At 37.7% G+C, this 22,322-nt stretch overlaps 1 protein-coding gene across 1 annotated transcript; it reads right to left on the bottom strand.

Annotated features, from left to right (window-relative positions):
• Positions 1-2,129: 2,129 nt before the first annotated feature.
• LOC108680921 (metabotropic glutamate receptor 5-like) lies at positions 2,130-21,304 on the bottom strand. Its single transcript, XM_018169855.2, has 18 exons — positions 21,020-21,304; positions 19,102-19,255; positions 17,639-17,781; positions 17,111-17,300; positions 15,651-15,766; positions 15,269-15,399; positions 14,449-14,678; positions 12,883-13,049; positions 11,386-11,462; positions 11,043-11,217; positions 9,216-9,351; positions 8,401-8,543; positions 6,238-6,480; positions 5,925-6,026; positions 5,358-5,528; positions 3,594-3,721; positions 3,280-3,387; positions 2,130-2,775 (listed from the first exon to the last, which is right to left on the bottom strand). Exons 1-18 carry the CDS (start codon positions 21,203-21,205, stop codon positions 2,595-2,597), a joined length of 2,781 nt encoding a protein of 926 aa, XP_018025344.1. The 5' UTR covers positions 21,206-21,304; the 3' UTR covers positions 2,130-2,594.
• Between the last annotated feature and the right edge of the window lie 1,018 nt (positions 21,305-22,322).

Here is a 22,322-nt window from a genome sequence, read left to right as displayed (position 1 = left end):
TATCATTTATTTCCTGAATTTGGAACAGAATTATAACGAGTAATGGAGGAAGAAGTTTGAGTGGCAAATAAATTTTAATTTTCCCTGGAAGTTTTGAATTTTTAAAACTTTTTAAACATGAATAATTGTCGTTTTATCAACAGATTGTAGACATGTACAACAGCCAAGACCAGATCAAAAACAGCGCAGCGGAAGTCAAGAATAGCGCGGAAGACTTCTATTGATTGAGGGCTCAGAAGCACGTGTTGTTTAATACATGCAAGTTGCATCCCTACATGCAATACATCCCTAAGATGTATCAATTATTCATATTCGATATCATAGATTTTAATAGGTTAGTAAGGCTTTCCTAAAGATTTTTAGCTCGTATGAACAAAAAAATATTTGTTTGGCACTTATCATTTGTATTCACAGTATCCAAAATTGCGAAAAAATCTAATGAACGTTCAATAAAGATCGTTGTTTCAGAAAGCGGGCGTTGGCAATTAAATTGAATTATTAATGACAATTTCAATTGAGAAGGTAAATGATTTCTAACATTCTACGGCATTAATGGTTGATATGAAGGGACAAAATAACGTATCTGCACAGGTGCAGAAAAATAAAAAATACAAAGATGAATAATGATAAATAACAAATAAAGGAAGATATGAACCGTTCAACCGCATATTAGGACACGACGGTGGTTAGGAGACACATATGTTAGACTCGCTTATTTTATACACATTCGAGCTCATTTTATACACACTCCAGTCACAATCATGAGCAGGGACACGTATAAATGTTACTGCAGAATATTTGAAGGTTAACTTTTATGAATTAGGACATTATAATCACAGCAGGGTAAACATGAAACGCTACGTCGACTAGCTTGAAAACTCGTTCATATCGGGAATCTCACTTGGATATATATTATATATTATATATATCCCAGGATATATATATATATATATTATATATGTATATATTATGACGTGATGATGGCACCTACAATATCTGCTCAACAAAGCAATATTGCGCATATGTTGACAAAGGATGTAATTCTTCTTCATTACATACAATTTGAAAATTATCGCTTAAAACTATTTTCTAATCTACATTGGTAAAAAAAATTATTACGGAGAAAATATTATTCAGGTTATAATAACACGGATTTTTGTAACGCTCGAGCATTTCGGTCAATTATCTAAAAATCCTTTGTAATCGCTTACGTTTTTTTTAAACGATGTTGCGAGGGCTTGGAAACGCTTGGATACATTGCAGTCATTTGGAATTAAGATGGGAGTGACATAATCCGAGCACGTTTTTCGGTTCATCTACCGCGATTTGGTGAAAAAACTAGAAGTTGGCCGCTAAAAACGGAAGAACGTATATACGGGAGCTCGGACATAACAAATTTCGCGTTAATCCGTCAGACTAAGGAAGTTTAAAACTTTTGGTCATACTCAACTCAAAAGAAAAATTTGTAAACCTTTAAATTTTTCTATTTAAGTAATAATTGACTGAAACAGCCTGCCTTGAACTTCTTTTGGAAGCTCAAAATGTTCTCGACTCAAAAATCATGTTCCGACAAGAATGCAGGCAATCGCACCTTATGATAGCAGTTGAAGTTTGCAATGGCTCTATTTTACTATTGCTTTGGATACGTGTTTTAATATAATAATTCTATATAAACAAAACATTGAACGCAGCTGAACAAATGGAATTTGGTAGCTACCGGCTTTTGATCAGTAGAAGAAGCCCGCGCCGGTAATTGCAATGATGTGGCCGCGGCCTCGGAGCTTCAGCCTCGCGCCAGCAGTTGCAATGATGTGGCCGCGGCCTTGGAGCTTCAGCCTCGCGCCAGCAGTTGCAATGATGTGGCCGCGGCCTTGGAGCTTCAGCCTCGTCGGCCTCGGAGCTTTAGCCTCGCGCCGGCAGTTGCAATGATGTGGCCGCGGCCTCGGAGCTTTAGCCTCGCGCCGGCAGTTGCAATGATGTGGCCACGGCCTCGGAGCTTTAGCCTCGCGCCGGCAGTTGCAATGATGTGGCCGCGGCCTTGGAGCTTCAGCCTGCATGGCGCCGGTAGTTGCAATGCTGTGGCCGCGGCCTCGTAGCTTCAGCCTCGCGCCGGCAGTTACAATGATGTGGCCGCGGCCTCGGAGCTTTAGCCTCGCGCCGGCAGTTGCAATGATGTGGCCGCGGCCTTGGAGCTTCAGCCTGCATGGCGCCGGTAGTTGCAATGATGTGGCCGCGGCCTCGTAGCTTCAGCCTCGCGCCGGCAGTTACAATGATGGGCATAGAAGCGTCGGCGGTAAGTTCACTGAGGCTTTCTCTTTCTCACTGAGCGCTAAAAGTAGCTTTTAATTACGCGCTACGGCTGGCTGAGGGGCGTTTTAGACGCCTTCGGCAACTCGTTTTGGGACAAGCCGGGATAGTCACTTTGGTGCGTAGTTTCTACGCACCGATTAGTTTCAGAGTGGCCGCGGCCTCGGAGCTTCAGCCTCGCGCCGGCAGTTGCAATGATGTGGCCGCGGCCTTGGAGTTTCAGTCAATGTTGTGTCCGCGGCTTTGGAGCTTCACTCAGTGATGTGGCCGAGGCCTTGGATTTTCAGTCAGTATCTTTCGGGCACCTCAGGTTTGAGTGCCGCTTTCAGCGAAGGGACGAAGTCGGGATGCAGTCGCCCGGCGTTGGGACCTGAGACTGGAGTGTGCAGCGCGCTCTTGACGCGCGTCAGGATTGGCTGCAGCAGTAAGTGTCCCGCGTTCAAGATTGTCGCTACTATTTTGAAACTCCTGCAGGATCATGGTTAACATTAAAAACAGGTGTTAATATTTACTTGTATTCATTTTATTCACTCCACGTACCTACATCAGTTTCACGATTGTTATACTCTTTGAGGATAAATCAACTAAAAAAAATTGTGGAAAATATGAAATGAAAAAAAACAATAAATAATTTATTTATAACTAATCATTTTTAACTGTTGTGCACACATGGAATCACGATAGTTATACTCTTTGAGGATAAATCAACTAAATAGTGGAAATTGTGACGTGAAAAAGCAATCAGTCATTTATTTATAAGTAATTATTTTTAACTGTATGGCACACATGGAGGCTGGGAGGTAAAAAACGTGTGCCATGCCATAGCATGTGCTGCTAAATATTCGAGTTACAGTGTAAATCCTGCAGCATTAATATCGTGGGATGTAGCTAAGTGACTAATAACTGAAATTTAGGACAAATTGAAAATGTAATTGCTCGTAAAAAGATTGAAACAGATTAACGTGTACTCACCCAGCTGGTTTCTTAGGTACATTTGTGTCCACTTCCCCTAAGGATTTATTTGAACCAATATGGACACGGACCTCCTTAAACGTTACTGGTCTAATGTTGCGCTGCGGCCTGCAGAGTTGTTATAAATGAGTACAGAATGAGTACATAAAAATAGCGGAACTGAAAAATTCATTCAGATGACTGCTCACTGCTTCATTGTGTTTAAAGTGATACAACAGTAACGGATTTAAATTATACGGACAATTGGGTATAGTTGCAAGAGACTAATGTAACCAGAAATTTGTGGCATCTTGTAAGAAATAAGGAATTCTCACCTAAATATTATAATGTAAATCTTGGGGAAGAATAGTAGGATGAGAGTGACGAGTGCACTAAGCGACGTACAGACGCTCATGCAGATAATCTTGTGGTTGCTGCCGAAGTAGATCGAAACCCACGCTAGCTTTGAATTAAACAACAATAAATTCATTCGTTATGCACAAGTAGAATTTGATCAAAATGTGGGATCTCACTAGGTTTAGTTAAAAGGATTGCTACGAATAAAGGTTTTACTAGAATAACTAAATTCTCCGAAATAACTAAATTCCATTTCTTTAGTCTTAACATTAGAGGGAGGCCACAAAATGAGGACATATATTAGTACAAAGAATAAATTATATTTCCTAATGCAAATCAGATGAAAACAACCATTACTACATTGAACAAAACTGGAATAGTTTTCACAAATCAGATTTTACTCATACAGATGCTAATGGCAGCCCTGGATAAGATTACCTTTTATTTCTCAACTATCATCTCATGGCATTTTAACATGATTAATCCTTTTTTCAGTTCTTATTTGATGAGAGCCGATAGCTGACATATTTATTATTGCAATTAGCACAACATCCAATACGACGAGGATTATAAGCTGAATCAATTTCATTACCATCAGTTTCTCACCACAGTTTCTTTGCATAGATACATTTGCTTTGTCTTAAAAATTCCTTATTTCGAAATTCAAGACAAAATGAAATTAATATATTTTGAAACGTTCACACTCTGACATACGATGAAACGTTCACTTAGCTTAGAAGACGTGGAATTTTGATAAATTCAAAAAGATTGATAACAGAGTTTTTTCGTCAGAGTTTTGCTTTCAAAATCAGAATAATTCAACTCAATTATTCTTCGAATATCTAATCATATAATAATTGATAGTCGAGAAGGCGTTCGATCTGATAGCCTCTTACTGAGAAAATGAATTAGAGAAAACCATTCGTTTGTTTCTTACATATTGACTGCTATGCGTCGTGATGACAAGACGCTACCTCCTTAGAATAGGAAAATTACCGTTGAATTTTCCTTACAGGTTATATAAATAGTTTAAACTACATTTATATGGTTGCAGGTCACAAGCAAATTAAAATATTCAAATGAGAGAAGTTCATATCAAATTTGGATGGAGTATTTTTTCTATTATTAGAGAAGGAACACACTTTAGATGACGTGAATATGCAATGTAATTTGCTAGCAGAAATTGACGCCGGATTTTGCAGTCACTAGGTTACAGTTAAACTTAATCCACATATTTGTGGTGTCAGGGCCAACTTATTCTCTATGCTCCAGCTGAAACGGGGCATCTAAGGTCATACAGAAAAGTTTAAAACGTCTTGAGTTATAAGGTGCTCTGGAAAGTGTGATAAAGAAATTCTTAAGAAAACGAGTTAGTGCATTACTTGATAACGAACTGTCGAATCATCAATGTGCAAAATGGGTTAGCTAGATGACTGGGTATTTTAAAGGATCAATTAATTTTCAGAAATTACATGTTGTTGATGTTAATCGGTGTGGACGAAACAGGATCCTTCGTTAGATGAAAAATATAATAATGAAGGTATAAAATTAGGAAAAAATTAAAAATGTTATCGCATTTTCTTCTTCAACGCATGAATAATTCATTCTGTGCTCACCATTTCATTCACTTTTCGCACGGGAGGGGGCCCAAATGTATTTAGCTAGCTTGTGTACAATTCTCATGTTTGTATTATAATAAACTTCAACATAGAAAAATGACGCAGTATGACGAAGGCACTCACCCATATCACGCAAGTCGTGTACATGGAGAAACCAATGAACTTTGCTTCATTGAAATTCTCAGGCAAGTTTCGGGTCTTGACGGCGTAAAGCGTGCACATCATCACAAGAATGAAGTCCCAGGCCAGAGGAGCCGTGATGCTTAGAGTGGACGTGTTGCATTCCAGCGTCACCTTTCATTCCAGAACAACGAGTAAGTAACAAGAAAATTTAGATCCAGAATCACCTCTCATAAGAAAATAACGAGTAAGTAACAACAGAATTTACAGTAATAGAAAATATCAATAAAAACAACTCATAGCACAAACCAATAAATTAACCCGGACCAATGAAATTGCTTTGATTATTATTTGTGCTAAATACAAAATTTTGTTAGCAAGATATTCAATGGAATAGAATTCTCGTTTTAGAGGCGAGTCAACGCAAGACGTTCGCATTCGACGACACAAGTTCGTATGCTTTCGGTCATCATTAGTTAGAAGCACGCAATATTCATAAATTAAACCAGTATTCTGTCTAAACGTAAATTAAATAGACATAAATGTTTAATCAAGGTTCGTTCTGCTTACCCGATCGCGCACTTGTTGTCGCACGGTCCCAGGAGGCTCCAAAATAAACATAGCGGCGATGATGAAGATTTCGACGGAGATCAAGATGAGTGTTATCACCACCTGCAAGTCGGAAACTGTAACGCTTTGTGGTAATTATGTTCTCTTTAAATATGACTGTCCAGCGTGGTTTTCAATTGAAACAAGCCATATTTGAATGCTAACCAGAAAATAAACTAACTATAGACATTCAGGTCCAGACACAAGCCGTTGTGAGAAGATATCTCACAAAACTTGATGTTCGACGCGAAAAAAAAACACAATAATAACGTACTTGGGCAACGGCTGACACAAATCTCGATTTATGGACCATAAACTTCTTGCTGTCGGCAAAAATGCGAGCAATTCTGTTGGTTTTTGTCACTAACGCCGCGTAGATCATGGAGAACGAAAGGCCGGGCAGGAGGCGAGCCAAGATGCAAGAGGTCGTCGACGGCTTGGCCAGGAATGCGATGGATGAGCAGTACGACATCATCATGCCCACCAAAATTATGTACGACAGCTCGCGCGTCGATGCCTGACGAGAACACACGAGTACATCATTTGGGTTCAGTGGAGCAAGTGACTGATACAGACAGGTTTCACACAAGAAGCAATGTTGGCCAATACTTGGTTCCAATCTGACATCAATTAATAGTAAATGTAGAAAAAATTTCAATGTAATACTTAGAAATGTTTCGTTATTGTTTTTTTATATTCTCATCTACCCTATATATCTGAACAATAGACAATTTGAGAGCTTCTGTAATAATTATTAGCATCCGGTTAATTGATGGGTGTATTAATATGACCAACCGCGATTAGTGTGATGTGTAGTGATTCACTAGTATTATTAGAATGACAGTATTTTTTATAGACTTTAATGCCTTAATAATGTAAGTCACCTGTAAACCACCGGCAATGGACAAGTCAAATAGTCTAAAGTAAAAGTGAATGTAATCAGAATTGTAAGCCAGTTAATCATGGCCAGTCTTAATATTAATAATATCTGATAATTTTGGTTGATAAACAATTATCAGATATTAATAATATCTAATAATAGTTTAAGCACTTGTAATAACAAATTATTGTATTCTGTAATTCACGATAGCTCGAGAGTGTAGCATCAAATTTTCAACAAAGCTTGTGGCTCAGACGCACCACTCGACTTTTAATTTTATTACAAAAACGGGTTACGTTTTCGCTTCTGTGTCTTAGTAAAATTCCTAACCGCTGGGTGAGTTTTAAATTCACAAATTGTGTATGCATGTATAGTAGAGGTATATTCATGTTGTACTATAAAATCAAACGTTCAAGATACGCTAATAATAAATTAGATCCTGCTCAGGAATGGTACGTTGACCAACCTTAGCCTTAAGGGCTAGTTATGTGAGTAAAATTTGACCCTGTTTAGTGAAACCAAATGAAGTTTAAGTATTAAATCGAAGTGACTCGAATTTATGTCTCGCGCTGTTCTCACTCGTGAATTTCGTAATTAATTTTATGAAACCTTCAAACTCGGTGATCATAAATCTCAGTGACTATATGTAACTTTATTAACCCAAATTTGCCTGCTTATTTCGGATTTCATCAATTTCACTGTTTAAATAAGTACAAAAATATTCAGTCAGTAAATCATATGACATTCTTTGTCTAGAGGGGAGTTTTCAGTGAAACTATTGTAGGATTTTATGAGAGAAATTGTCAGTAGCTAAATGTTAGTGGATTAAATCTCAAATCCTTGAGGAATCATCTTTGTTGATTAGTGAATTTAATATAAAATCCCAATAGTAAATTTCTAAATAGTAAATTGTTGGACAACAATTATTCTGTTTTGCGTAACTAATGAATATCAAATTGAAAGAGCGATTCTTGTATAGTACGCAATCCATGTATGTACTAAATGTTTTCTTATTCATATCGTACATATCGTAAGTGTTTTCTTATTCATATCGCACCGTAGCTAGCATCTTAATAAATTGGTTTCCTGATCCTTCGGTTCATTTTGAATAATTGATTCAGGGACCAGCGAATACCAATATATAGTAGGTATATCCTGCGAGTAATTTAGCATTGCATTCAACTAATGTAGAAGGTTTTACAGGTCTCGCCCATACATGAAGAACATCTCACATATTCCTTTCCTGTATTTTACATGTGGTTCGCTTGTTTCGACTCGACGTCTTACGTACGCTGCCCAGTCTGTATTTCCTGGCCCTCTTATTATTTACCTACAATAATAAATTTTTCATTCAATCTGCGTCAATCATTCATTCACAATTAATTCATCCTGCGTTTGCTTACTCAATTTCTCTGGACCTTTCCAACCTCCAAATTTGTCACCCAAAACTTTCTTAAATCGGTTACCAACTGCACTAAAGTTGAAAGACCGTTCTGGTCCAGTTAAAGTAGAATATTTAACACAACATGACAAATAAGGTTAAATTCGTCATGCTACCTTGACGACTGGAGTGTGGTTGTAGCAGATAAAGACAGCCATCGTGAAAACGGTCGTCAAAAATCCCAGCGCAGCCAAAACCAAGCCAACAATGACCTGGTCGTCATCCCAAGAGGGATGCTCAACCATGATCTCGTCGCAGCCTGCAGGTTAACCAATGTATGGTAATTAGTATATTATTCAAGTGATCAGTCATAAAACATTAATGGACTGATAGTCCTTGCTTACTATCACAAAGATTGCGAAGTGAACTATGAGTGAAGTTTAGTCGTGTTAAATTCTTCCAAACTTTTTTAAAATATTCTGATCATTCGTTTGGTATACTTTCTTACCCACTATCTGATTCTTACCTACTATTCTTTGATAGTCCTCCAGAAAAAAACCATAATTTCTAAACCGAACACAATTCCCTTGCATCAGCTCTCGGCGGCTTAAATTAACATTCTGTCCGCATCTGACAGTCTATATCACCGATGCAAGTGCAGAGCATCATGCCGGTCGTTCAAGGTCTTACGAAAACGCACTGAACAACTGGGGCGCCGATCATACGCTAGCCAAGCTTCGAGGTCAGTGTTTAGTCGTGATCTATTTCCATCATCAAACCCACCCATAAACTTTTATGTATTCTCTAAATTCGCTGAATTTTATTCGGATACTCTAGGGTTTCGTGTCTGCTGCCAATATATAACTCTTCGGTACAGGGCAATGGATGTTTATAACCAAATGTGAACAAAAGGGTTGGTTGTTATAGTTCCTAATGTTGTTATACGCGTATGTACTGTTATAATTTTGCGTAATGCCGGCCATTAACATACCGGTTTTGTTGACATTTGGCCAGTAGTAAGGCTGGCACTCGGAGCACGTAGTTTCATTGAACAGATACTCGGAGTCTTCGCATTCGAGACACGTCCAACAGCACGTCTTGATCTTCTCTCCGATTGATGGGAAATACTGCGACGAATAACAAATTAAAATGAGGAAGCTGTCTTTATAGAAAATCGCGTGTCTGCGAACGTTCCTAGGTAAAGCCGAATATTAAAAACGTGTCTGCTTGCTTGATTAACATGGAATCAAATGTAACCTTTTAGCGATTAAAAAAGTTGGTGCTGTACGAGTGTTTGCTTTACACCGTTGTATCAGCAAAGTGGTTCTTTACGTTGTAGTAATAATTTTGTTCAATGCATTGAGTAATTAAAAAAATATAACTCAGTCCTCACTGCAGTGAGTGACAGAGAGCGCATTTTTCCCGTCGACGAAAACATGAAGTCACGGACGGACAGACGGACGGACAGACGGACATGGCGAGCACACTAGTGCATTTTTTCACAAATTAGAAAATGCGCTAAAAATTCGCTAGCTAAACAAGAACGCTAGAAGAACAATGACAATGAGGTACGTCCGACAAGATCGGGACTACAGCCGCATCGACCGCGGCCCCGCAAAAAGAACTTAAGTGAACGTGTGTCCTCGCGTTGACTTGAAATGCTGGCCTAACCCCTAAGAGTCTTCAAAGGACACATGTCGTTACAGTTCAATGTATTAATTCAAGAAGCCGTATGATATACAATGTAGGTTACGATGACTAATACAAGTTGACAAAGATGAGTAATAATGATGTTAGTCTATGATTACAAATTCCATATTCTCTTTTTGGACTCAGATGTTGATAAACTTGATGTTTATATCACAAAATATTTTCTGCACCCGAAATATATCACAATCACAGAGGCACGTAACGTATGATGGATCATCTGACTATTGCAGTAACATCTTGGGAGGACGAATTAGACTAATAACATAACATAACATAACATAGTGATATGTCGGCGCTGAAGCGTAGGCCTGGTGTGGCCTGTCGCCGATTCTTTTCCTTTTCGTGCCTTGTTGAACGGAATCAAACTTAAACTTGACTAATTTAGAAGAGTCTGGTTTGCTGCCTTAGTCTTCTGCTCATCTACTTCGATTAAATTCGTAGCGTTGGTTCAACGTCACGTAAAAAGTTAATGAGATGAGCAGTCGAAGGCTCGACTAGCGGCTAGCTGCTGTCTTGACTTCATTGTCGGTTAATGGCGAAATGAGTGGATGTTTGATTGTTTATGTTTCGGGACTACATTGCATGGAGTATCATCTGGCCTGAGAGGACTCTATGAGTTGAAGTAATGCATCGTTCAAAGAGAACTGCCATGTTATAAAAGATGTACTAAGACAAGTTGCAATTTATGATGAAATAAATTTCAAGTCGGATGGGACTTTGACGTTTGAACATCTTTTCCGCCCCCCTCTCATCTCCCATTTTCCGCCCCCCCCCCTCAAAAAATGGTAATAGCAAACATTAGTTAAAAACGCTTAATTCATTTCTCCACGAGTTTGGTAAAATCAACAGCTTAAAGTAAAAGTATCGTTGTTTTTACTGATGTGACGACCTAGATCAGAATCGCCAAATTAAGAGCAACACGGTTATGAAATTAATCTAGAAAAACTTGAAAATTGAGAAGATTCTGACTGAAAGTTATGCCTACTTTTTGCAAGCCATTATGCATTCACCTGATGAAATCTCGGATGATCGTTGTAATTTTTCTAGGATTAAAATATGACAGATATAATGCTACAAATTATATGAAATATAAATAAAATCAGTTCACCTTGGCTTTACCAGCGGCACAAGGACTGGAACACACAGACGTTGGTGGTAGGCCGTTGAGGCTGTTGAACTTGACGGTTTCTTGCTGCATTTCGAGAGAGCCGTTATCCCAAGTGCCGATCCTCACGTATCCGTACGAGCCGTTGTTGAAGCGTTGGAAATTCAATATTTCGTATCTGTAAACCAAACGAGAGATACTCAATTTCTTCTGTCAAGCAAACAGAGTACTTCTTGTTTAATTCATATAATGAACCAATATAACATATTGTATGTACTATTTTAGGAAGTCATCTGATTGTGCAAAGCGTCATGAATATTGAAGCGAAAAATGAATAAAGACTGACCTGCCTGGGGGGTCTCCGTTAGAATCAAACGAAACCGTCTCGTTGAGGAATTGATATGTTACGTTCATCAAGTGAGTCTGTAAATAACCAAAAACTGAATTTAATTAGAATAGTTTGAATTTAAATCGCTTAATTTAGATCACATTTCAGTTGGCTTTATTGCATCGAGAAATAACCCATTTGAACTGTGGCTGAGATATGGACCATCATAATGGAAATTAATGATACATTAATTTATTGATTTATGAATTCAATTCTGACAATTCATAATGTCACATTGGAATCTTTCTGGAGGGTTTTTTCATACCGTAGTGGTGATTGAAAAGATTACGGGTTCTCACGTGTCGCATCGTAGTTAATGTGTTCAACTCATTCATGAACTATAATCTTATGAAAAACAATCATCAAACTTCACAGTAAGGTTAGTAACATGACATCACGTATTAGACGGTGTGGAAATATTTTTTGAGTATGAACTTCCGTGCTTCATTTTTGAATTTTCCAAAACAAGCACGAGACTTGCACTATGCTTTAAGTTATTGTAGCAATATGAGAACCCTTCGGGTATGAACCAGTTTTCTCTCAGCGAAATTTTCGAAAAACTTTGTTTAAGCCCTTGGTGCAGCAACAATGATATAAGATATATGGTGTCATTCCTCATTAAGCATAACGATCAGGAAGAGAACGCAAAGCTTGGACGACAATTGAGTAAATACTTATAACTGCCATTTGACTCTCATGTCAAAATCGAACAAATTGTCTTGCCGGTTTTGAAGGAAACTGGTTTATTTAATGTAAGCATTTAGTCATTTATGCTACAAAATAGCGGGTATCCCGGCATTACGGATGTATAACTTTATTGCGGACCGGAACTTAATAGGGACGAGTTATTTTAGATATTAAGAGTTGACTTTACGATCTCATCCTCGTCGGAAGTATCCTTCTGATTCATGTTTCATTTGTAGATAATGATTGCTGCTGTAATAAAGAACTCGTGATCTATCTCCTGTGATGTGCCAAAGCTGATGTAGAGAACCCAAGCGAATTACTACATTTAATTATTAGCTCCCGCAATTTTTGAACTACTTTATCACGACCGATTACATTTAAATTTTTGATTAAATCGTCTCCTCAGTTTTGTATTGCTCTACTTTTTTCCAACTGAGAACAATATTTCGACCAGGTTTAGGGTATACCCCTTAACTAAGACAATCGCGGATACGAACTCGAACGGCCCCGGTACATGTGGTGCCATATTTGCGGTTAATAACACAAGCAAACTTCGATAAGTAAATACAAGATTGGTTAAGATATAACCAACAAACTCACGTAAAGAGGCTCAAAACAATGTATTTAATTTTAAATTTCGATGCGCTGAGGACAGAATAACATTTCATGAATTGCGAGACCCAATGTTAGTACTAACTGAGTGGTGCGAAGTGCTTCGAGGCGGGAAAAATTTATTTCGCAATCTATCATTCGGACTAACTACATTACCATAAATTGTGATCCGTTGATGGGCAGCATGTCAGGGCAGATGCCTTCAAAGGGACCGCACACCGCACGCTGCAGGTTGTGAAGACCGTGAGCCATGGTGTAGACGGCCTTCATCACGAACGGCAGAATTGCATCTTGATAATAACCATTGGACAAACTCTCGTTGCCTGTAATGTACAACTTTGTCGTGAATGTCATCTTCCCGTACAAGTGAACAAGCTATAGCAATAAATTGGATCTCTTGCTCAGGCTTGGTGCAAGATAGCAACTGGATTTTGTGTCGAAAGCATTGTAATAGATTTATTTTAATGAGTGAATTCTATTACCAAAATGAATGAGAGTTTTATTACCAGATTACAGAAAAAAATGCAATAAACGCATTTATTCATAAAGCCGGCGGCTCATAATATAATATAAAAATAATCAATAAATAATGTGGTAATTCTAAGCCGCTGGGCTTAGAAGTTAGAAGTTTCCAAGTTAATAACAAACTCCGAAGCAAAAACAGTTGAAAAGACCAGAGTCTCCAGAAGCTGTCGTATTCTCGAAAAGATCGCCCAAGCTACCGTGACCTTGTTTTTGCGCTATAAAACCACAAGAACAAAATTGCAAACATGCATTATATATGCTCTGAAATTTGAGTTATCATTTTTTTAGTACACATTGGACGAAAATAAAGTGTACATATGAAATGAATGAAGCATCCATATTTGGTGTTGGGCGGTGAACATTATTGGCATATTGTTGAAAATGCCACCTCTGCATGCCCACGCTCGACCAACACTCGCAACATCAGAGAGGTCCAAGTTGATACACCATTGTTGATTATACGGAATATTTATTGATGGTGAATTGTAATTTTTCGAGTGGTCATCTCTTGAACTACTGTTTATAAGTTAATTTTGAATTTGATTGCAGCGCATTGACTTTTAATAATATATGAAACTTCAGTTGTCAGTTGTTAATAATAATATGATGCTGAATGATTCAGTATAAATTCACTGACTTCAAAAGGAAATTTTTCTTAATTGTCAATTGAAATAAATTGAAATGGGACATGACGATTTATGAAAATTTCGGCAATTTAAAAATGTTCGAGCTTTATTTTTGGTTGAGTAACATGCAAGCATCGAAATTGCCCATGGATGCGAAAGAGGTATATGTAGGTTTCTCCTCTTTCAGAAAATGTGTAATGTGCATGGGTACAGTTGCTAAGTGGAGATCGAGCACATCATAGGATAGTAATTGGAGGTTCGAGACCTCACACGGTTTCTTATATTTTAATAAAAAGTTTTCTTTAATTTCACTGATAGAAGTGTTCACTTAAAGGTAATTAGTTATGTATGGGTGCAAAAATATGTTCGAAAAGGCACGTCACATTAGTAGCATATACAAAAGCTCGACAAACTCCGGGATCCCTCATTGGTGCTCCATCTATTCCATTTACCTGGTACAATGACTTCCATTGATAACCAATCGATGCTCGATCAATAATTTCGCCATAATAACTACACTTTCAATCTTTATGCGAAATATTGTTTTAGTAACGCTATGACAGGGACTCACCAGTGCACGGCGGCAAGCCTGCTAATGTCTCCTTGACCGGGAGTGAGCAGTTAAATTTGTGCTGCCAGAATTCTTCGAACCAAGGGTTCCTCGAGTTTTGCATGGGTTTCAAGGCAAAATAGTATTTATCAAAGTCCATTAAATACGGCTTTTTGATCCTGACTGAAATTCCGCCAGTGAAAATTTCTTCAAGCCCGTCGACAACGTCAGTCCGGTCTGCCCAGCCATCACTGAAAATGAGGAAGATTATTTATAAAACTAAATATTTGAAGAAATTAATTAGACAGAATAACATGTCTAACTACGACTTTTTCGAACCATAGAACTTAGTCACTTGACAATGAACTGAGGTTTTGAAATAATAGTCACAAATATTAATATTTTATTGAGAGGAGTAGATGCATCGACTCATTAAAAAATTAAGATCAAAGAACAGACATCGGAAAAGAATGCCGGACTCACAGCGTAAATTTGCTCAGTTGTTGTTTACAGATCCGATTCTGAGTTTCTGTTTAATAATACGGCGCGCAATAATTGAAATTTCGTTCAATAATTGAAAGAGGACGTCGTTAAGTGAGACAGAGTGATACATCATCCAGGAGGGAGATCATGCTCTCGAAAAGCAGAACCTTTGATTTGCGATTCAATCAGGAACGCTCGAATCATGTAAAAACAATAAAATAAACTTGGAGAGTGACAGACTGAAGACCTCAGTGTAACTTGAAGTGTCAGAGTGAAGTCAGTCCAAGTCTTGAAGTGAAGACTGAAGTCTGACGTGAAGTCTTCAGTAAGCAAAATCATATTCACCCAATACACTGACCTTCCAATGAAGAGGAATCTCGACGCCACGTTATACCGCTGAGCTGCCCGGTGGAGATTTCTCACGGTCATGCCATCACAGAAGCAGACCACGACGTTTGCTCGTTCCGCTTTAATTAGGTTTTTAATGACCTTGGAAACAAGAGAATAATTGTTACAAAGATAAGCTGCAGTACATTCTAAAATATGATTTACGTAGTAAATTGTTAAGAGCTTCCGAATAGGCACATATTTTAAGGCGGTCAATGACTGAACGAATGAATGACTTCTCCACAAATTGGGCAAACATGAAGTAATTAGTTTTAATAAATGGTTACATATTATTGGAATACAGTGAATATGTGAAGATGATAGTATGCAAAGTTGCCGAATGGTTAACTCACGTTATCAAAGGCAGGATCGTCGGCATTATAAGCCACTTTTTCTTCTTCAGCTATGCATATGTTCGATACTTCAGCAAGTGCATTGAACGCTGCCATGCCTCTCTGCCCGTAGTTGTCTGCGGGCATGAGAAATCAGGCAATTAACGGCAAAATTAACGATATTCTTGAGCAGTTTAAAATTATGGAAATTTTGTGGTGAAAATTCGAAATTTCTTTCGAAATTCTTTAGAAGCGATCATTTAAATTCAAGAGCAAAACGTCCTTAATGTAAAAATATGAGCATCTTCTAGCAAGGAAGACATAATAAATGACAAACAGTATTGTAGCGAATATTATTTGCGCACACCTTGACTGATATGAGCGTCGTGGTTTCATTTGCATAAGTTCACGAATAGAAAAAGAGCCTGTAGCAATTATATTTACTAGTTCCTTTATACGTAACTAGCGAGTTAGCAGTATGGTTCTCACACGAACACATGTAGATTTTAAATATTAAAATCATCAGTTCAACTCAAAATAGGAATAAAAAAAATCGGCGCGATAGAATACGATAAAAATAAACGATACTTAACAAACAAACATGAGGGCTAACGAAGTAAACTCTTACCATAATTTCTGACAAATTAGCAAAAGAATCGATGGGGCTTGTGGGCTTTGTTTATAGATCAATTCATAATTACTTGGATTACTACTACCATTAAGCCAAGTTTCATAAGGAATCAAGTACTGTCATGGTGTTGTTTATTTTCCCAAAAACAGCTCTGTTTCAAAATAATTTCAACAGCGGCTTAACCTTGCTGAAGATTTTTAAAGAATATATTGAAGTAAATTTGAGCAAACCTATAAGATAACATTATTATCACGATAATGGTCCGATATATTTTTTGTTTTTAATTTTAATCCCTTGGGAAAATTAAAAAAAATATTAGTGTTTGAGGTAGACAAGCTCACGCGTTTTTTGTTCAGCTAGTTATTTTTAAAGCAGTATATTTTTATGCGGAAATTCTATGTATCCTACTTGGCATTATTCTTAATCAAGAACAAATGATTTGGGCCGATAGAAAACAATTAAGTCAATTATGGGCAATGCAATCACAAACGTTATTGGCCGAGGTGAGTAGAGTGGAGTCCGAAATAACATAGCGAGCTCCCTATCAGTGTAGACCGTCGAGACATATGTCCAGTTGTCATGGTGAATGATTAGTGAACAGATGATAACTAGTGCTCACCATCAGTGTAGACCGCCGAGACATACGTCCAGTTGTCATGGTGAACGATTAGTGAACAGAAGATAACTATCGCTCACCATCAGTGTAGACCGTCGAGACGTATGTCCAGTTGTCATGGTGAACAATAAGTGAACAGAAGATAACTATCGCTCACCATCAGTGTAGACCGTCGAGACGTATGTCCAGTTGTAATAGTGAACGATAAGTGAACAGAAGATAACTAGTGCTCACCATCAGTGTAAACCGTCGAGACGTATGTCCAGTTGTAATAGCGAACGATGTCAACCATGACCTGGGCTTGGTAGTAATCCGATGGAACCACTCGCAGGAAATCGGAAAATCGAGTTTTATCGCTCAAATCCAAAGAAGTCGCCGAGTAGCCAACTTGCGGGATATTGAATAACTTTAGTAGATTTTGAACCTGCAAGCACAATAATTCTCTTGGTAAAAAATGCTATTTTTATGCTGGAATAATAATTATTAATCCAATATAGCAAAGTTAGAAGAAATATTTCGAAATCAAAATACACCGGAATGCTTCTTAACGAAACAGAGTATCTTCTATCAGTACATTAATTGCAAAACAAAACAATCTATTCATAATAATCAACATACATTATTTCTTATTCTGTTGAGGAAAACCAAACGTGAAAGCAAAACGCAAAACCAGTTATTTCTAAATTCAAGAAGTGTTCTCTAAATTTATCAGAACGCGAATGCTCTCAGGTGCCATAAAATAAAAATTTTGGAGCCTCAAACCTGTATCGTCGCGTCGGAAGACCCCGGGCCGACGACCCCGACGATGTTTTTCGTGCGGTTCGGGCGGATGAAGTCCCTGGAGTCGTCGAGCCCGCCGCCGCCTTCGTTGCTGTCCGAGTCTGATAAGGCATCGCGGATGAATTCTGGAGAGGACGATATCGATAAGAATCATTTGAGGGCATTGCAATCATAAATGTTTATTAATTTATAGAATTACGACTGCTGGTGCAGAGAAAAACATCAAACCTTACTGAGGGAGATCGTATATTAACTGTGCATGCGGAATGAATGTAGTCAACATGTAACTGATTACAAGAATTTTGAGCTTGTTATTATTTATTCAATTGATATTATATATGACATTAATTTAAAAATTGTGAAACGGAATTTATCTCTGGAATCAAGTTTCTAATGTGTTTAAAACCTTCGTATCACTTCATACTATAGTGCCCAACTGAAACAAATGGTCAGTCTGTAAAACCTTCGTACCACTTCATACTATAGTGCCCAACTGAAACAAATGGTCACTCTTTAAAACCTTCGTATCGCTTCATAATATAGTGCCCAACTGAAACAAATGGTCACTCTTTAAAACCTTCGTATCACTTCATACTGTAATTCCCAACTGAAACAAATAGTCACTCTTTCAAACCTTCACATCACTTCATACTATAGTGCCCAACTGAAACATATTGTCACTCTTTAAACCTTCGTATCACTTCATGCTATAGTGCCCAACTGAAACAAATGGTCACTCTTTAAAACCTTCGTATCACTTCATACTGTAATGCCCAACTGAAACAAATAGTCACTCTTTCAAACCTTCACATCACTTCATACTATAGTGCCCAACTGAAACATATTGTCACTCTTACACCTTCGTATCACTTCATGCTATAGTGCCCAACTGAAACATATTATCACTCTTTAAAACCTTCGTATCACTTCATACTATAATGCCCAACTAAAACTAATGGTCACTCATTAAAACCTTCGTATCGCTTCATACTATATAGTGCCCAACTGAAACAAATGGTCAATCTTTAAAACCTTCGTATCGCTTCATACAATAATGCCCAACTGAAACTAATGGTCACTCATTAAGACCTTCGTATCGCTTCATACTATAGTGCCCAACTGAAAAAATTGTCACTCTTTAAAACAATCGTATCACTTCATACTATACTGCCCAACTGAAACATATTATCACTCTTTCAAACCTTCACATCACTTCATACTATAGTGCCCAACTGAAACATATTGTCACTCTTAAACCTTCGTATCACTTCATGCTATAGTGCCCAACTGAAACATATTATCACTCTTTAAGACCTTCGCATCACTTCATACTATAGTGCCCAACTGAAATTGTCACTATTTAATTTAAAACCTTTGTAGCCCTTCATACTCTAGTGCCCAACTGAAACAAATGGCCACTGCAGTTGACTGCAGGGGTAACTGACCCAAGCTCTGCTCGAGGGCGATGGAAGAGCACCAGCAGGTGTCCCTGATCTCGAGTCCCAGGGTGATGTTGGGCAGCAGGTCGGGGTTGCGGTTGATCTCGTCAACCGCGAGGAACGCGGCCTCGACGCGCTGGATGCCGTAGTGCTCTCGAATCTTGTAGGAAATAAAGTGCATTGATAAAATTGGCTATTTGGTCTCAGTGAAAATAGGAAAAATGAATAATTGGCAGTTTGTACGTGGCTCAATCGCAATTTATGAATTTAACGTAAGTTGTTTTGTAAATACGCGTGCCAACGCAGTTGGCCTAATATAATTGATTCAGTTGTGATAATTAATTTGTCAAGTATTCAAGGTATTTTAAGCTGATTATAGAGCTGAACTCCAAAACTTTTTCGATGAATACGTAGATGGCGATTTGTGTGGAATTTTCTTAACTTAATTATTTTATGAAATTTTTTTGTGCAGGCGGACTGTGGTTAGATTATACAAGAGGTGTCAAGAAACACCCTTTAAAGGGAGCACCCTTTAAGTTTTTTTTATTCTCATTTTTAGAGAGAACCATTTCGCATTGAATGAAGAAGACCCCAGGGCTCTAGCTCTTTTCGGTTTTTCGAGAAAGATTTTCGAAACTCATGAAATAAACAGTTTTTAATAATTTTATAATGATGTATTTAATTAAAAATGATCATTCTCTCTAGCGATCATCCTGTCACTTTTTCTGCCCTTTTTGTTTGTATTATAGATTGAAAAATGGGGGTGGAGGCCAAAGTCGACAGAAATAAAAAAAAAACTAAAAAATTTTTGGAAAAAATGACAGGATAACCGCTAGATATGGTCTTTGCGAATCGAATGATATTTCTCTCGATGATGTAGCACGTTAATTGAATGAGGAGATACAGTACGCTTTTTTTCGCTGTTTCCATGCTCTCACGTTTTCTTTTATTTTCATTTGAAAAATTTACATGAACAAATAAGTCTTAAATTTCTATTTTACATATGGTGTACCAAGTTTCAAAGTGATGCGTCTGTAAATAAAAAAGTTTTTTTAGGTGTACATGCTCCCCTCCAACTCGGCCCGATGATTCAACGAAAATGAACAAACTGTGGGTGTATTCGACGAAATTTTAATTTCAACATGTTTTAATACATTTAAGTAATTATGCATTTTAAAAAATTATTTAAAATCCCGTTTACTGTGTTGAAGTAGCAATTGTTGAATTAAGATGAAGGTATTGTGCAAGAAATTTTAACACAGTAGTGGAATGTTTTCACGCGTCGATACAAAGTATAGTCTATTAAGTCTTAAAAATAAACTTAAAAAGTATTAATTTATAGCTTTTGGATAATCTTTTGACCTTTTCAAAAGAAAATATTGAATATTAGGGACTATTTCTTGTTATATATGATTCTCTTGGATTCCATACTCGTGTAAATTATTTGATTTTCATGGGAGCTATTTTTCTCAGCGGTTTTTATAAGTAGACTTAATTTGCCAGTGAACATTACAATTTTTAGAAGACGAGAAGAGATGTAAGTGCCAATTTTTATACTTTACACGTACGCGTTGATGAGTGGCTTGCTGTGCAATGCCATGAACACCACTTTCAAATGAAATTAAGTGATCATTAAGATGCGTAATGGTATAATTTTTTATTTTAGCTTCATTTTAGAGTGAATCACTTCTCTTCATGAAATTGAGGCCGCTTTATTTAATTTTGTTATTTTTAATGTTATTGTTTTGCCGCTTTTGAGGTTTATATTTAAAACCCACCGCTCGAAGGTTAATTAGCTCGTTTAAAATATTATTTGATTTCTGCTAGACTTAGGATTGGGTCTCATCGCTCATTATCTAAGACGCAAGTCTGTTAATTAATTTTCTTGGCCTGTCTCTTTGGAACACTAATTGAAGACACTCACCTCTCCGCAAGTCTGCGCTCTGACCAGCTCCACTGGTGGATAGTGTAGTGGCACTAGAGCACCGATGAGGATGTCGCCTGGCAGCAGCGCTGTCTTCCTTTTGTTGTGCACGAAGCCGCTGCTCTTCAATGTCAGCGAAGAGACCACTAGCATCCACACCAGATTCTTGACGTATTTCTTAGTCATAGTGAATTTGAAGAGTCTTGGCTTTACTTTTACGCTGAGGTTAGGCACGAGTCACCAAAAATTTCTGGCCCTATAGAATACCCGTTTTTCAAAGACCGATTCAAATCTAGCAAATTATTTGAAAATATCATGCCAGTATTTGAAGAATTACGTCAAAATACAAACTGTAAAATTTCTATGTCAAAGAATGAAAGAAATGTCGAGAAAATTCGCTATAGTAGAAAATACAGGCAATGAATACAATTCGAAAATATGTATAATTAAATCTTTTTCGTTTATGAATTATTGACTTCCACGCACCTACAGACAGCAAAGATCCATTCAGTCACGGCGGTAAACTCTAATTATCTTAGTTAATTTCTCACAATCCACAATTTCCCACGTTTCTGTTATTTCTATACGAGTAGTGGGCACTTCATTCAAATAAAACTTTAATTCATGTCGGTTAGTCTACTGATCGAGGGCCGGGCAGGAAATATAGTGTAACTTTACGCAGTGTGTCTTGGTTTGTGAACGATATTATGCAAGATTCTTAGCTTTTATTACAGCACTTGACTGACTAGAGTGTTGTTAGCGTGATGCCATATGTTCTGAGGGCTGCACTGAACCGAGTCGTGTGAGGTGATGCGTCCGGGACCTGGGGTGGCTATGCAGACGCGGTATTACGTTCCGGTTCAGTAGTAACCGTTCCATAAAGGATCTTTATGAAACACTCACGGATCTTTCGGAAGACGGAAACATCTTCATCAATGTTTACACACTTTTTAAACACACTGAATGAAACGGCCACAGTATGTGGCACCATAAACTTTCCGGATGTCTCTTGGGGGGTGGTCAGTAGATATAGGATTCGTTAACGCTTATCCAGTGTGTTTTTGAAGGTGAAAGATGTTCTGTAAGGTTCTAAAGCTTCATTATAGTATTAGTGCCGGATGTCTCTTGGGGGTAGGGGTGGGGGCGGTCAGTAGATATAGGATTCGTTTACGCTTATCCAGTGTAATTTTGTGGGTGAAATATGTTCTGTAAAGTTCTAAAGCTTATAGAACTTTACAGTACAGTAAAGCTTATAGAACTTTACAGCTTATAGTATTAGTGTTGTAAGAATGTGACCGCGTGT

The sequence above is a fragment of the Hyalella azteca genome, unplaced genomic scaffold (assembly GCF_000764305.2).
Source record: "Hyalella azteca isolate HAZT.00-mixed unplaced genomic scaffold, Hazt_2.0.2 contig14010, whole genome shotgun sequence".
NCBI lineage: Eukaryota > Metazoa > Arthropoda > Malacostraca > Amphipoda > Hyalellidae > Hyalella > Hyalella azteca.
The sequence above is the reverse complement of the archived record's forward strand: the minus strand, read 5'-3'. Positions and strand labels throughout refer to the sequence as shown.